This window comes from Oncorhynchus mykiss, chromosome 19 (genome assembly GCF_013265735.2).
Source record: "Oncorhynchus mykiss isolate Arlee chromosome 19, USDA_OmykA_1.1, whole genome shotgun sequence".
Classification (NCBI taxonomy): Eukaryota; Metazoa; Chordata; class Actinopteri; order Salmoniformes; family Salmonidae; genus Oncorhynchus; species Oncorhynchus mykiss.
The window spans coordinates 8,475,032-8,490,881 of NC_048583.1; the positions used below are offsets into that span (position 1 = coordinate 8,475,032).

A 15,850-nucleotide genomic window follows, 5' to 3' on the forward strand; every position below is an offset into this window, starting at 1 on the left:
GCATTTATATAAGGCAGTTGGGGGGGGGGGGGGGGGGGGTAGCTTTAGACTGATGCCATCGGTTCTATATTATTATTAGACCAAAGGTGTGGGTGTTATGAAGAATCTGTCAGTAGTTTATGTACAATGTTGATGGCCGTGAGTGAGAAGCCACGTTAGCTACCTTGTGTTGAAATAAGATGAATATTAAACTTTGGAGTGTAAATAGAGGACAGACTACGTCATCGACACTCTCAGAACAGCCCTGCTTGTTTGTACAATGTACACATAGAAACACGAATATCTGTTCTACTCTTGTTTTACTTTTTTTAACTATTTCTGTACATTATTTTGGTGTTTTTCTTTCTCACCTGTTATTATTTTATTTGCTAAACACTTTGAACTGCATTTTGTAAAGAAATAACTTTACAAATAAAGTTTGATTTGATCGTTTCTGACCTGCGTATGTGCAGTGGACATGAGTCGGTCATGATTGTTCAAGTTAATGTGAGGAGGTAGCAAGCCCTGCATGGGGATTTCATGTGGCCCTTGGTCAACAAAGGATTTCCTCTTGGTCTGGTGGTTTACACGTTGGTTTCTACAGCGGCAGACCGGGGTTCATAACCCGCCTAGAACATGTTTGTCTGTGTTATTGTGTCAGTCCAACACAGGTGGTACAGCATGTGAGCTGTTAACGTTTTCATGAAGAACCCCTCCAATGTATTCTAACTAGACTGTAGCTATATGAAGAACCCCTCCACTGTATTCTAACTAGACTGTAGCTATATGAAGAACCCCTCCACTGTATTCTAACTAGACTGTAGCTAGATAAAGAACCCCTCCACTGTATTCTAACTAGACTGTAGCTAGATGAAGAACCCGTCCACTGTATTCTAACTAGACTGTAGCTAGATGAAGAACCCCTCCACTGTATTCTAACTAGACTGTAGCTAGATGAAGAACCCCTCCACTGTATTCTAACTAGACTGTAGCTATATGAAGAACCCCTCCACTGTAGTCTAACTAGACTGTAGCTAGATGAAGAACCCCTCCACTGTATTCTAACTAGACTGTAGCTAGATGAAGAACCCCTCCACTGTATTCTAACTAGACTGTAGCTATATGAAGAACCCCTCCACTGTATTCTACCTAGACTGTAGCTAGATGAAGAACCCCTCCACTGTATTCTAACTAGACTGTAGCTAGATGAAGAACCCCTCCAATGTATTCTAACTAGACTGTAGCTATATGAAGAACCCCTCCACTGTAGTCTAACTAGACTGTAGCTGTATGAAGAACCCCTCCAATGTATTCTAACTAGACTGTAGTTATATGAAGAACCCCTCCACTGTAGTCTAACTAGACTGTAGCTGTATGAAGAACCCCTCCACTGTATTCTAACTAGACTGTAGCTATATGAAGAACCCCTCCACTGTAGTCTAACTAGACTGTAGCTAGATGAAGAACCCCTCCACTGTATTCTAACTAGACTGTAGCTAGATGAAGAACCCCTCCACTGTATTCTAACTAGACTGTAGCTAGATGAAGAACCCCTCCACTGTATTCTAACTAGACTGTAGCTATATGAAGAACCCCTCCACTGTAGTCTAACTAGACTGTAGCTAGATGAAGAACCCCTCCACTGTATTCTAACTAGACTGTAGCTAGATGAAGAACCCGTCCACTGTATTCTAACTAGACTGTAGCTATATGAAGAACCCCTCCACTGTATTCTAACTAGACTGTAGCTATATGAAGAACCCCTCCACTGTATTCTAACTAGACTGTAGCTAGATAAAGAACCCCTCCACTGTATTCTAACTAGACTGTAGCTAGATGAAGAACCCGTCCACTGTATTCTAACTAGACTGTAGCTAGATGAAGAACCCCTCCACTGTATTCTAACTAGACTGTAGCTAGATGAAGAACCCCTCCACTGTATTCTAACTAGACTGTAGCTATATGAAGAACCCCTCCACTGTAGTCTAACTAGACTGTAGCTAGATGAAGAACCCCTCCACTGTATTCTAACTAGACTGTAGCTAGATGAAGAACCCCTCCACTGTATTCTAACTAGACTGTAGCTATATGAAGAACCCCTCCACTGTATTCTACCTAGACTGTAGCTAGATGAAGAACCCCTCCACTGTATTCTAACTAGACTGTAGCTAGATGAAGAACCCCTCCAATGTATTCTAACTAGACTGTAGCTATATGAAGAACCCCTCCACTGTAGTCTAACTAGACTGTAGCTGTATGAAGAACCCCTCCAATGTATTCTAACTAGACTGTAGTTATATGAAGAACCCCTCCACTGTAGTCTAACTAGACTGTAGCTGTATGAAGAACCCCTCCACTGTATTCTAACTAGACTGTAGCTATATGAAGAACCCCTCCACTGTAGTCTAACTAGACTGTAGCTAGATGAAGAACCCCTCCACTGTATTCTAACTAGACTGTAGCTAGATGAAGAACCCCTCCACTGTATTCTAACTAGACTGTAGCTAGATGAAGAACCCCTCCACTGTATTCTAACTAGACTGTAGCTATATGAAGAACCCCTCCACTGTAGTCTAACTAGACTGTAGCTAGATGAAGAACCCCTCCACTGTATTCTAACTAGACTGTAGCTAGATGAAGAACCCCTCCACTGTATTCTAACTAGACTGTAGCTAGATGAAGAACCCCTCCACTGTACTCTAACTAGACTGTAGCTATATGAAGAACCCCTCCACTGTATTCTAACTAGACTGTAGCTAGATGAAGAACCCCTCCACTGTATTCTAACTAGACTGTAGCTATATGAAGAACCCCTCCACTGTATTCTAACTAGACTGTAGCTATATGAAGAACCCCTCCACTGTATTCTAACTAGATTGTAGCTAGATGAAGAACCCCTCCACTGTATTCTAACTAGACTGTAGCTAGATGAAGAACCCCTCCACTGTATTCTAACTAGACTGTAGCTATATGAAGAACCCCTCCACTGTATTCTAACTAGACTGTAGCTATATGAAGAACCCCTCCACTGTATTCTAACTAGACTGTAGCTATATGAAGAACCCCTCCACTGTATTCTAACTAGACTGTAGCTAGATGAAGAACCCCTCCACTGTATTCTAACTAGACTGTAGCTATATGAAGAACCCCTCCACTGTATTCTAACTAGACTGTAGCTATATGAAGAACCCCTCCACTGTATTCTAACTAGACTGTAGCTATATGAAGAACCCCTCCACTGTATTCTAACTAGACTGTAGCTAGATGAAGAACCCCTCCACTGTATTCTAACTAGACTGTAGCTAGATGAAGAACCCCTCCACTGTATTCTAACTAGACTGTAGCTAGATGAAGAACCCCTCCACTGTATTCTAACTAGACTGTAGCTATATGAAGAACCCCTCCACTGTATTCTAACTAGACTGTAGCTAGATGAAGAACCCCTCCACTGTATTCTAACTAGACTGTAGCTAGATGAAGAACCCCTCCACTGTATTCTAACTAGACTGTAGCTATATGAAGAACCCCTCCACTGTATTCTAACTAGACTGTAGCTAGATGAAGAACCCCTCCACTGTATTCTAACTAGACTGTAGCTAGATGAAGAACCCGTCCACTGTATTCTAACTAGACTGTAGCTAGATGAAGAACCCCTCCACTGTATTCTAACTAGACTGTAGCTAGATGAAGAACCCCTCCACTGTATTCTAACTAGACTGTAGCTATATGAAGAACCCCTCCACTGTATTCTAACTAGACTGTAGCTATATGAAGAACCCCTCCACTGTACTCTAACTAGACTGTAGCTATATGAATAACCCCTCTACTGTATTCTACCTAGACTGTAGTTATATGAAGAACCCCTCCACTGTATTCTAACTAGACTGTAGTTATATGACGAACCCCTCCACTGTAGTCTAACTAGACTGTAGCTGTATGAAGAACCCCTCCACTGTATTCTAACTAGACTGTAGCTAGATGAAGAACCCCTCCACTGTATTCTAACTAGACTGTAGCTATATGAAGAACCCCTCCACTGTATTCTAACTAGACTGTAGCTAGATGAAGAACCCCTCCACTGTATTCTAACTAGACTGTAGCTATATGAAGAACCCCTCCACTGTATTCTACCTAGACTGTAGCTAGATGAAGAACCCCTCCACTGTATTCTAACTAGACTGTAGCTATATGAAGAACCCCTCCACTGTATTCTAACTAGACTGTAGCTATATGAAGAACCCCTCCACTGTAGTCTAACTAGACTGTAGCTAGATGAAGAACCCCTCCACTGTATTCTAACTAGACTGTAGCTATATGAAGAACCCCTCCACTGTATTCTAACTAGACTGTAGCTAGATGAAGAACCCCTCCACTGCTATTGCTGCTATGTATAAAAGGCTCATTATTTGTTCTGTCTAAAACCTGATGAAGTCCAAGACACAAAACACGTTGGTTTTGCTTTTAACCATTAAGAAGCTTTCTTATGAACTTCCACTGTCCTCTAAGAGTTGCTGGATCTCCTCTCTGTCACACAATCACCACCACAAGATAAACATTTGATTAAATGAAGAATCCGAGGAGAAATCAGGTCAAGTTTAGTCTCTTTATTTGGGTTAGGATAGAAGAGGGTGCAGGGTCTGAGGACAAGCTTTTACAGTGACTGTGGCAGAGGTACGCCGCACATTTCCTTGAATCCTAGAAGTCTAGAACCCTAGATACCGTTCCCTCTTCTAGCCACGACAACAGACCCACACACACATCCGTACCCCCATAGATCAGAGTCAAAGGAGACACATTAGTCGTCTCGTTTTGGGCTGAATTTACGTTTGAAGAGAAACAGGATGGTTGGATGAAAAGTAAATTATGCGAGGGAGAAAAAGAGAGAGAGAGAGGGGAAGGGAGGGGTCTGAAAATAACAGAGACGGGGAGAGAGAGAGAGAGAAAAATGGAGAGAATATCTAGCTATCTACCTATCAACCCACCACCTCTGGTCTTTGTTGATCTGTGAGTTGTTGTCGTTGTTTATTTACGTCAATAGTCTTAGAATCCATTGTTGTTTTGTGGTGTTGACGTATCTGTCCAATCAGGGCGGCTGTACGCCACAAGTCTTACATCTCTCAAACAGGTAGAGGGCGTCGTCTCAAGAGGGGGAAAAAAACAAGTACCTCCCTCCATCCCTCGCTCTCTCCCTCGCTCTAAAAAAAAAGATTTAACCACGGAGAGGATCACCGGGGGGGGGGGGTGAGGGGTCGGATGGAGGGATGGAGGGAGCTTTCTATCTTCCTATAGATAGGGTGCTTTCTTCCTGTCCCTTTTAGCCTTCCCCCCTCCTCCTCCTTCTCCTCTACTGTGCCCTTCCTCCGCCTCTCCTCCGCTCACTCTCTTTCTCGCCCTCTGGGACCCTCACTTGCTGGACAAGGTGTAGCAGCCGTGCTGGTGCCACTGCATGTCGCGGATACGCCTCACAGACTGGAACTGGGGGTGCCGGGCACCAAACTCGTTGAAGTGCCGGTACTCACCCTTCTCCAGGAGGTACTGGGAACCACGGTATCCAGGGAACTGGTAACCCACCCAGCTGGAAGAAAACAGCAGAGGAGAAGGGGGATGAGTGGAGGGATGGAGGGATGGAGGGAGAGAGATAGATGGGAGAGAGATGGGAGAGAGAGGAGAAGTTGGAAAGGGCTGAGTGAATGAGGGCTGGAATGGGGGAAGAGAGGGACATAGATGGGAGAAAGAGAGAGGATGAAGAAGAGATGAACAGAGGCAGAGAAATAAAGACGGAGAGAGAGAATCAATAGTGTGAGATAGAGAGAGAGGGCAGGAGGGACACAGAGGCAGAGAAATTAGCAAAGAAGAGTAAAGTAGAAAAGAAAGTGAGAACCCAGGGAGAGAACTGATGGAGACAGAGAGAAAAGATGAGAAGCCGACAGCATCAGAGGAACAGGCAGGGGAGCTGGGAGCTGTGAGGGAGAGAGATGTCTTGTTAAATAGAGGTATTGATCTGTTTGTCACGTTTTGCCTGTTGTGCCACAGGTACCTGTCTGTCCGTTTGATGTTTCAACTAGAGGGGAACCTGTCTACTCACTGTGGGCCAAACACATCAGATACACACACACACACATGTACATGCACACAGATACACACACACACACATGTACATGAACGAACACACACAAACACACGGTGCTATATAAAACCCTTTGTTCTGATTCTGAAGAGGCTGTTTAAAACAGGAAAGACATCCTGACATCAGTCCTGCTGCCTTTCGGAAAGTGAATCACAGATCTTCAGGGATACGTCCCAAATGGTGCCCTATTCCCTATTTAGTACACTACTTTTGACCAGGACCCATAGTGCATATGAAGGGAATAGGGTGCCATTTGAGAGGCAGACTAGATTCTATTTGAAGTATGTAGACACAGGAAGCCAGAGGGAAACAGAGAGCCTATATATTAAATGATCTTCTAAATGGAATCCCTATGACAATTAAAACTATTGTGGAAACTTTCGTCATTCCAAACTATTTTAGGAACAGTTTCTGAATTCTATTATTTACATAGAAACGGTGGAACGACTCAGCCATTTGAAATGAATGAATCATTTGTACAATAAATTACAAACAATCTAAGGTATCTAGGTTTGGTGATGCCTGGTTGTTTATGTCATAATGACATTACTGTCTCATCCACTTCCTGCTCTATCTCATCCTATAGACCAATGGCATGTTTGTCTGCGATGTGGGTGTATCCTGTTGCCGCAGCGAGGACCACTCACCTTCCGCAGCTGACCATGATGCTGCCGACCCTATCGGTGAATCCGTAGGAGAACAGAGAGGGAACATCATCATCCATGATCTCCATCTTACGACCCTTGAACTCTCCAACCTCAAACAGGCAGATCTTGTGCTTCTCAGGGTCCTGAGAGAGAGGAGAGAGGGGGAAAGAGGGGAGGGAGGTGGGGGAGAGAGAGAGGTGGAGTTAAAAACTAACATAACATAACTAACAGATAACAGGCCGAACTGATCAATTTGGATAAATTAATGGATGGATGGATGGATGGATGGATGGATGGATGGATGGATGGATGGATGGATGGATGGATGAATGAATGAGTAGATGGATGGATGGATGGATGGATGTATGGATGAATGGATGGATGGATGGATGAATGAATGAATGAGTAGATGGATGGATGGATGGATGAGTAGATGGATGGATGGATGGATAAATGAATGAATGAATAGATGAATGAATATGGATGGATGGATGAATGGATGAATGAGTAGATGGATGGATGGATGGATGAATGAATAGATGAATGGATGAACGAATATGGATGGATGGATGAATGAATGAGTAGATGGATGGATGGATGGATAACTAATGAATAGATGAATATGGATGGATGTTAAGAGAGATGATTACTAACAGCAGAAATACATGACTATCAGATACGTGCATGTAAATGTATTCTGGCCAATGACAGAGATGTAGTGCTGGAGAGATGGAAGGACAGAGTGATGGGGAGGGACAAATGGAGGAGTGTGTGACATACCATGCGGACGGGCCTGAAGGACAGCAGGTAGTCGTTCTTCTGACAGTTGCTCCAGGAGTCCCAGCGAGGGTACTCTCCCTTCTCCAGGATGAACATCTCACCACAGAAGTTCATCTGCTCATAACCCACAAAACTGATAGAGGGAGAAAGGGGGAGAGAGGGGGGGAGAGAGAGGGAGTGAGAGAGGGAGAGGGGAAGAGGGGTAAGGGAGGGGGAGGATAGAGGGGGAGGTGTAAGGGTGGGGGTGGAGATTGGGGGAGAGAGAGAGGCAGAAACACATTGAGAACCATGGTTGCAGCAACATTTGATAGGAATAAATGTTAGTTTGTGTTAGATTGACAAACAGGTATGGGTGTGTCATAGTAACGTTAGTGTAAGGAAAATATTTCACTACAAGTGCATGTGGGAATTAGGTGTGTGTTGGTGAAGCTGAGGTGTGTGTGTGTGTGACACAAATGAGGTGTGTGTGTGTGTGTCGAGGGACAGGCTGGTACTCACGGCCCGCAGTCGACACGCAGGGAGCGGACCCTGTCCATGCCCATGTCACACACGTTCATGCACTCATTGGTGATCTCCATACAGCGACCCTGGAAGTTCTCCTGGTCGAAGACGCACATCTGAGATGGAGGGAGGGAGGGAGGGAGGGAGGGAGGGAGGGAGGGAGGGAGGGAGGGAGGGAGGGAGGGAGGGAGAGAGAGAGGGAGGGAGAGAGAGAGGGAGGGAGGGAGGGAGGGGTAGAGAGAGAAAGAGGTAGAGGGAGGGAGGGAGGGAGGGAGGGAGGGAGGGAGGGAGGGAGGGAGGGAGGGAGGGAGGGAGGGAGGGAGGGAGGGAGGGAGGGGAAGAGCAAGAGAGAGTGCGAGAGAGAGAGAGAGAGAGAGAGAGAGGAGAAAGATAAAAGAGATTGGGAAAAAGAGAGAAATTACAGTTTAATTCTCACATCTTTTTCTTTGAGGCTGAACTGTGTAATGTAACAAAACAAACACTTTTTGAATCGCAAATGGTCCCCTATTCCCTATATAGTGCACTTGGGCTCTGGTCAAAAGTAGTGCTCTACATAGGAAATAGGGGGCCATTTTGGACACAGACACTGTCCTTGTGTGATTCTCTTAGAACGCCTCCACACACACATAGCTATGGCAACTGTGACTTACCACCACAGGCAACTACAGGCATTGTGTGGAAACAGTGTGTGAGTAGTTATGTACGAGTGTCAAAGTACCAACAATTATATAACATATATGTGTGGCCATCTGGTTTTGTATGCGTACATTATGTGTGTGTGTGTGTGTGTGTGTGTGTGTGTGTGTGTGTGTGTGTGTGCGTGTGTGTATGCATGAATGTGTTTGTGTGTGTATGTGTGTGTGTGTGTGTGTGTGTGTGCGTGTGTGTGTGTGTGTATGCATGAATGTGTTTGTGTGTGTATGTGTGTGAATGCGTGCATGAATGTGTTTGTGTGTGTATGTGTGTGAATGCGTGCATGTGTGTGTGTATGTGCGTGCATGTGTGTGTGTATGTGTGTGTGTGTGTGTGCGTGTGTGTATGCATGAATGTGTTTGTGTGTGTATGTGTGTGTGTGTGTGTGTGTGTGTGCGTGTGTGTGTGTGTATGCATGAATGTGTTTGTGTGTGTATGTGTGTGAATGCGTGCATGAATGTGTTTGTGTGTGTATGTGTGTGAATGCGTGCATGTGTGTGTGTATGTGCGTGCATGTGTGTGTGTATGTGTGTGTGTGTGTGTGTATGCATGAATGTGTTTGTGTGTGTATGTGTGTGAATGCGTGCATGTGTGTGTGTGTGTGTGTGTGTGTGTGTGTGTGTGTGTGTGTGTGTGTGTGTGTGTGTGTGTGTGTGTGTGTGTGTGTGTGTGTGTGTGTGTGTGCGTGTGTATATGCATGCAGGTGTGTTACCTTGTAGGCGTTCATGCCCATCTCAGATCTCTTCCCCTGGGCGGCCTTGCCGTCGGTCTGGGAAGCAGATTTCGACTTATCTCCAGACATGATGACTGGAACAAAAACAGAGGGATGACGGAGGGAAGGAAATTAAAGGAGGTAAATAAATGTACGAGGGTTCAACACACTGCTGCTAAGTCTAATGCTGTTTAAACAGACACAGCTCATTTACCACTTTATCCCATTGAAGTCTACAACTTTTACCCAAACGTACTGTGTTCTAGACAGTAGACGGTACCCCTGCTTTACTCCTTAGCTCCTTAGCAAAGCCTGTAACTGATCAACGGAACAGAAAAACATGAGTAGCCATCTTGGATGAGGTTTGACCACATGACCCCTACTGGCCACTTGAAATGTTTCCTCGAGTTCCCTTACGATCCAAACGTCAGTAAAAACAGAAATGAACAGTTTGTTGTTGTTGTTGTTGTTTTGCCCATGTAAAGCATGGCCACTTAAAAAGTAAATGAATCTCCAATGTAAAAGAGTCAACCAGATATTATAGATAACAAGAACCTACAGATGTATTAAACAATCCCTGTGGAACTAGAAACACGTCAATGAAGGAAAATAAGTTATTTATGTGTTCTGTCTATCTATTACTATGATGCCATTTAAGAGTGACCTGTATTTGCATTTGACGTTTGAGATACCTAATCTATCCCTCTCTCATCCCCCATTTTCCCTCATCCCCCATCTCTCTGTATCTCTGTGTGCCCGTCTCTTACCTCTGCTCAGTGTGTGGGTACAGGAGTGGGCTCAGGCGGTCAGTGTGTGAGAGGAGAGGGCCCTCCCGGACCTTTTATATGCTGGCGCCCAGAGAGGGGGGATTAGAGTGACAGAGAGAAACCCGCTGAGCTCACAGCCAGGGAAGAATAGAAATCCCCCCATCATCAAAGAGAGAGAGAGAGAGAGAGAGAGAGAGAGAGAGAGAGAGAGAGAGAGAGAGAGAGAGAGAGAGAGAGAGAGAGAGAGATGTAACTACTGCATGAGTACGGAGATATGTATGGTAGTTGGTGATTGAAGTGTTGTCATGATGCACAGGTCTGTCTGAGAAGTTTTTAAACTTTTGTAAGTTTATTTATTTATTTACATTTATTTAACTAGGCAAGTCAGTTAAGAACAAACTGTAATTTACAATGACGGCCTACCAAAAGGCAAAATGCCTCCTGCGGGGACGGGGGCCTGGGATTAAAAACAAATAAAAAATACAATATGAATATAGGACATCATTTTGGACCTGTTGTTATCAGGAACGTGTTTTCATGGAACACTGTCATTTCCTCCACTATACATGAAGTCCTTATTCCTTCTCATCAGTTTTATTCATCCTTGGTTCTACCGCTTCTGTTTCACTCCCATATTCATAAAGCGTGCTGATCTAGGATCAGGTCCCCCGGTCCATCTAATCTTATTTATTATGATCTAACAGGAAAAACTGGAAAACAGGAAAAATCCTAGATCAGCACTACTTTGAGACGCGTTATGAATACGGCCCTAAATCCTAGATCCGAGCTAAAGGTTATGCTTGGTATTTGCAATTGTATTTATTATGGATCCCAATTACTTCCTGCCAAGGCAGCAGCTACTCTTCCTGTGGTCCAACACAATTAAGGCAGTTTATACCATTTTAAAAACATGACAGTACATCCACATATGTCTCAACACACTGGTGTTGGGGTGGGGACATTTGATCCTAGATCAGTGCTTAGAGGTAACATCTGTTTGGAGAGAGATTGGTTGAGAGAGCAGAGCGATAGATGGATCTCATTTGATAATATTTGATGGATAATACAGTTGTCTTATGGACAAGGAGATACATGTTTGAAAATCATGTGTTCTATGGTAGTATGGTAGTATGGTAGTATGGTCTGTGGTAGTATGGTAGTATGGTATATGGTAGTATGGTAGTATGGTCTATGGTCTATGGTAGTATGGTAGTATGGCCTGTGGTAGTATGGTAGTATGGTATGTGGTAGTATGGTAGTATGGCCTATGGTAGTATAGTAGTATGGTAGTGCGGTAGTATGGTAGTATGGTCTATGGTAGTATGGTAGTATGGTCTATGGTATATGGTAGTATGGTAGTATGGTCTGTGGTAGTATGGTAGTATGGTATGTGGTAGTATGGTAGTATGGCCTATGGTAGCATGGTAGTATGGTAGTATGGTATATGGTAGTATGGTAGTATGGTCTATGGTAGTATGGTCTATGGTAGTATGGTAGTATGGTCTGTGGTAGTATGGTCTATGGTAGTATGGTCTATGGTAGTATGGTATGTGGTAGTATGGTAGTATGGTAGTATGGTGGTATGGTAGTATGGTCGATGGTAGTATGGTCTATGGTAGTATGGTAGTATGGTAGTATGGTATATGGTAGTATGGTAGTATGGTCTATGGTAGTATGGTCTATGGTAGTATGGTAGTATGGTACGCGGTAGTATGGTAGTATGGTATGTGGTAGTATGGTAGTATGGTAGTATGGTAGTATGGTCTATGGTAGTATGGTCTATGGTAGTATGGTCTATGGTAGTATGGTAGTATGGTCTATGGTAGTATGGTAGTGTGGTCTATGGTAGCATGGCAGCATGGTAGTATGGTCTATGGTAGTATGGTCTATGGCAGTATGGTAGTATGGTAGTTTGGTCTATGGTAGTATGGTAGTATGGCCTATGGTAGTATGGCAGTATGGTCTATGGTGGTATGGTAGTATGGTAGTATGGTCTATGGTAGTATGGCAGTGCGGTCTATGGCAGTATGGTAGTATGGTCTATGGTAGTATGGTAGTATGGTAGTATGGTCTATGGTAGTATGGTGGTATGGTCTATGGTAGTATGGTCTATGGTAATATGGTAGTATGGTCTATGGTAGTATGGTAGTATGGTATATGGTAGTATGGTAGTATGGTCTATGGTAGTATGGTCTATGGTAGTATGGTAGTATGGTATGTGGTAGTATGGTAGTATGGTAGTATGGTCTATGGTAGTATGGTCTATGGTAGTATGGTAGTATGGTATGTGGTAGTATGGTAGTATGGTAGTATGGTATGTGGTAGTATGGTAGTATGGTAGTATGGTCTGTGGTAGTATGGTCTATGGTAGTATGGTAGTATGGTAGTATGGTATTGTGGTCTATGGTAGCATGGCAGCATGGTAGTATGGTCTATGATAGTATGGTCTATGGCAGTATGGTAGTATGGTAGTTTGGTCTATGGTAGTATGGTAGTATGGCCTATGGTATTATGGCAGTATGGTCTATGGTGGTATGGTAGTATGGTAGTATGGTGTATGGTAGTATGGCAGTGTGGTCTATGGTAGTATGGTAGTATGGTCTATGGTAGTATGGTCTATGGTAGTATGGTGGTATGGTCTATGGTAGTATGGTCTATGGTAGTATGGTAGTATGGTCTATGGTAGTATGGCCTATGGTAGTATGGTCTATGGTAGTATGGTGGTATGGTCTATGGTAGTATGGTAGTATAGCAGTATGGTCTATGGTAGTATGGTAGTATGGTATGTGGTAGTATGGTAGTATGGTATTATGGTAGTATGGTCTATGGTAGTATGGTCTATGGTAGTATGGTCTATGGTAGTATGGTAGTATGGTCTATGGTAGTATGGTAGTATGGTAGTGTGGTCTATGGTAGCATGGCAGCATGGTAGTATGGTCTATGGTAGTATGGTCTATGGCAGTATGGTAGTATGGTAGTATGGCCTATGGTAGTATGGCAGTATGGTCTATGGTGGTATGGTAGTATGGTAGTATGGTCTATGGTAGTATGGTAGTGTGGTCTATGGTAGTATGGTAGTATGGTCTATGGTAGTATGGTAGTATGGTATATGGTAGTATGGTAGTATGGTCTATGGTAGTATGGCCTATGGTAGTATGGTCTATGGTAGTATGGTAGTATGGCAGTATGGTCTATGGTAGTATGGTAGTATGGTATGTGGTAGTATGGTAGTATGGTAGTATGGTAGTATGGTCTATGGTAGTATGTTAGTATGGTAGTGTGGTCTATGGTAGCATGGCAGCATGGTAGTATGGTCTATGGTAGTATGGTCTATGGCAGTATGGTAGTATGGTAGTTTGGTCTATGGTAGTATGGTAGTATGGCCTATGGTAGTATGGCAGTATGGTCTATGGTGGTATGGTAGTATGGTAATATGGTCTATGGTAGTATGGTAGTGTGGTCTATGGTCTATGGTAGTATGGTAGTATGGTCTATGGTAGTATGGTAGTATGGTCTATGGTAGTATGGTGGTATGGTCTATGGTAGTATGGTCTATGGTAATATGGTAGTATGGTCTATGGTAGTATGGTAGTATGGTCTATGGTAGTATGGTAGTATGGTAGTATGGTCTATGGTAGTATGGTAGTGTGGTCTATGGTAGCATGGTAGTATGGTCTATGGTAGTATGGTAGTATGGTAGTTTGGTCTATGGTAGTATGGTAGTTTGGTCTATGGTAGTATGGTAGTATGGCCTATGGTAGTATGGCAGAATGGTAGTATGGTAGTTTGGTCTATGGTAGTATGGTAGTATGGTCTATGGTAGTATGGTAGTGTGGTCTATGGTAGTATGGTAGTATGGCACTATGGTCTATGGTAGTATGGTCTATGATAGTATGGTAGTATGGTCTATGGTATTATAGTAGTATGGTAGTATGGTCTATGGTAGTATGGTAGTATGGCAGTATGGTCTATGGTAGTATGGTCTATGGTAGTATGGTAGTATGGTAGTATGGTGGTATGGTAGTATGGTCTATGGTAGTATGGTAGTATGGTCTATGGTACTATGGTAGTATGGTAGTATGGTCTATGGTAGTATGGTAGTGTGGTCTATGGTAGTATGGTCTATGGTAGTATGGTAGTATGGTAGTATGGTCTATGGTAGTATGGTAGTATGGTAGTATGGTCTATGGGAGTATAGTAGTATGGTAGTATGGTAGTATGGTAGTATAGTAGTATAGTAGTATGGTAGTATGGTGGTATGGTCTATGGTAGTATGGTAGTATGGTAGTATGGTGGTATGGTCTATGGTAGTATGGTAGTATGGTAGTATGGTCTATGGTAGCATGGTAGTATGGTAGTATGGTCTATGGTCTATGGTAGTATGGTAGTATGGTAGTATGGTAGTATTGTGGTATGGTCTATGGTAGTATGGTAGTATGGTAGTATGGTAGTATGGTCTATGGTCTATGGTAGTATAGTAGTATGGTAGTATGGTCTATGGTAGTATGGTCTATGGTAGTATGGTAGTATGGTCTATGGTAGTCCCCCTGTTATTTCGTCATTGTAGCTACACCAACAAGAACATCATGTGAATGGGTTAGAACATAACAATGCAGCTTTTCAGCGGTTGTTTTTTTAAACATATTCTTCCTGACTTCTCAGAAATGGCCCCTTAGTGCAGGTAAAGTGACTTCTACATCCCTATTATAGATAGTTGGCCTACTTTTGGTGAGGTACACAACATGAATCATCTCACTGCCCAAGTAGCATCGTCAGTAAATGTACAGCTATTGAGTGAATTGTCATCTCCCCAACATGGACATGTTCATGTTAAATTGTATGTTCATGTTAAATCCAATTACATTGGATAAAACCATTTAATGACACATTATCAAGTAGCAGGCCTCATGTTAGACACCACTGAACTGTACCAACATGCCAAATATACAAAATACTTCACGACTCTGTGACATAGAGTAGGACCAATTAGATCTAAGGTCAGTTTATATGATTTCCCTCCTACTGATACAGCTTAGAATATGGAGAGGGTAAGCTGATCCTAGAACTGTGCCTAGAGACAGTTATCTGAATCCTAAATGGCACCCTGTTCCCTATTTTAGTGCACAATAATTTTTTTAACCCCCTACAGTACCTTGCGAAAGTATTCGGCCCCCTTGAACTTTGCGACCTTTTGCCACATTGCAGGCTTCAAACATAAAGATATAAAACTGTATTTTTTTGTGAAGAATCAACAACAAGTGGGACACAATCATGAAGTGGAACGACATTTATTGGATATTTCAAACTTTTTTAACAAATCAAAAACTGAAAAATTGGGCGTGCAAAATTATTCAGCCCCCTTAAGTTAATACTTTGTAGCGCCACCTTTTGCTGCGATTACAGCTGTAAGTCGCTTGGGGTATGTCTATCAGTTTTGCACATCGAGAGACTGACATTTTTTCCCATTCCTCCTTGCAAAACATCTCGAGCTCAGTGACGTTGGATGGAGAGCATTTGTGAACAGCAGTTTTCAGTTCTTTCCACAGATTCTCGATTGGATTCAGGTCTGGACTTTGACTTGGCCATTCTAACACCTGGATATGTTTATTTTTGAACCATTCCATTGTAGATTTTGCTTTATGTT

At 43.1% G+C, this 15,850-nt stretch overlaps 1 protein-coding gene across 1 annotated transcript; it reads right to left on the reverse strand.

Annotated features, from left to right (window-relative positions):
• Positions 1 to 4,568: 4,568 nt before the first annotated feature.
• LOC118941436 (beta-crystallin B1-like) lies at positions 4,569 to 10,272 on the reverse strand. Its single transcript, XM_036954132.1, has 6 exons — positions 10,207 to 10,272; positions 9,440 to 9,534; positions 8,032 to 8,150; positions 7,534 to 7,666; positions 6,754 to 6,896; positions 4,569 to 5,554 (listed from the first exon to the last, which is right to left on the reverse strand). Exons 2-6 carry the CDS (start codon positions 9,527 to 9,529, stop codon positions 5,383 to 5,385), a joined length of 657 nt encoding a protein of 218 aa, XP_036810027.1. The 5' UTR covers positions 9,530 to 9,534; positions 10,207 to 10,272; the 3' UTR covers positions 4,569 to 5,382.
• Positions 10,273 to 15,850: the final 5,578 nt, after the last annotated feature.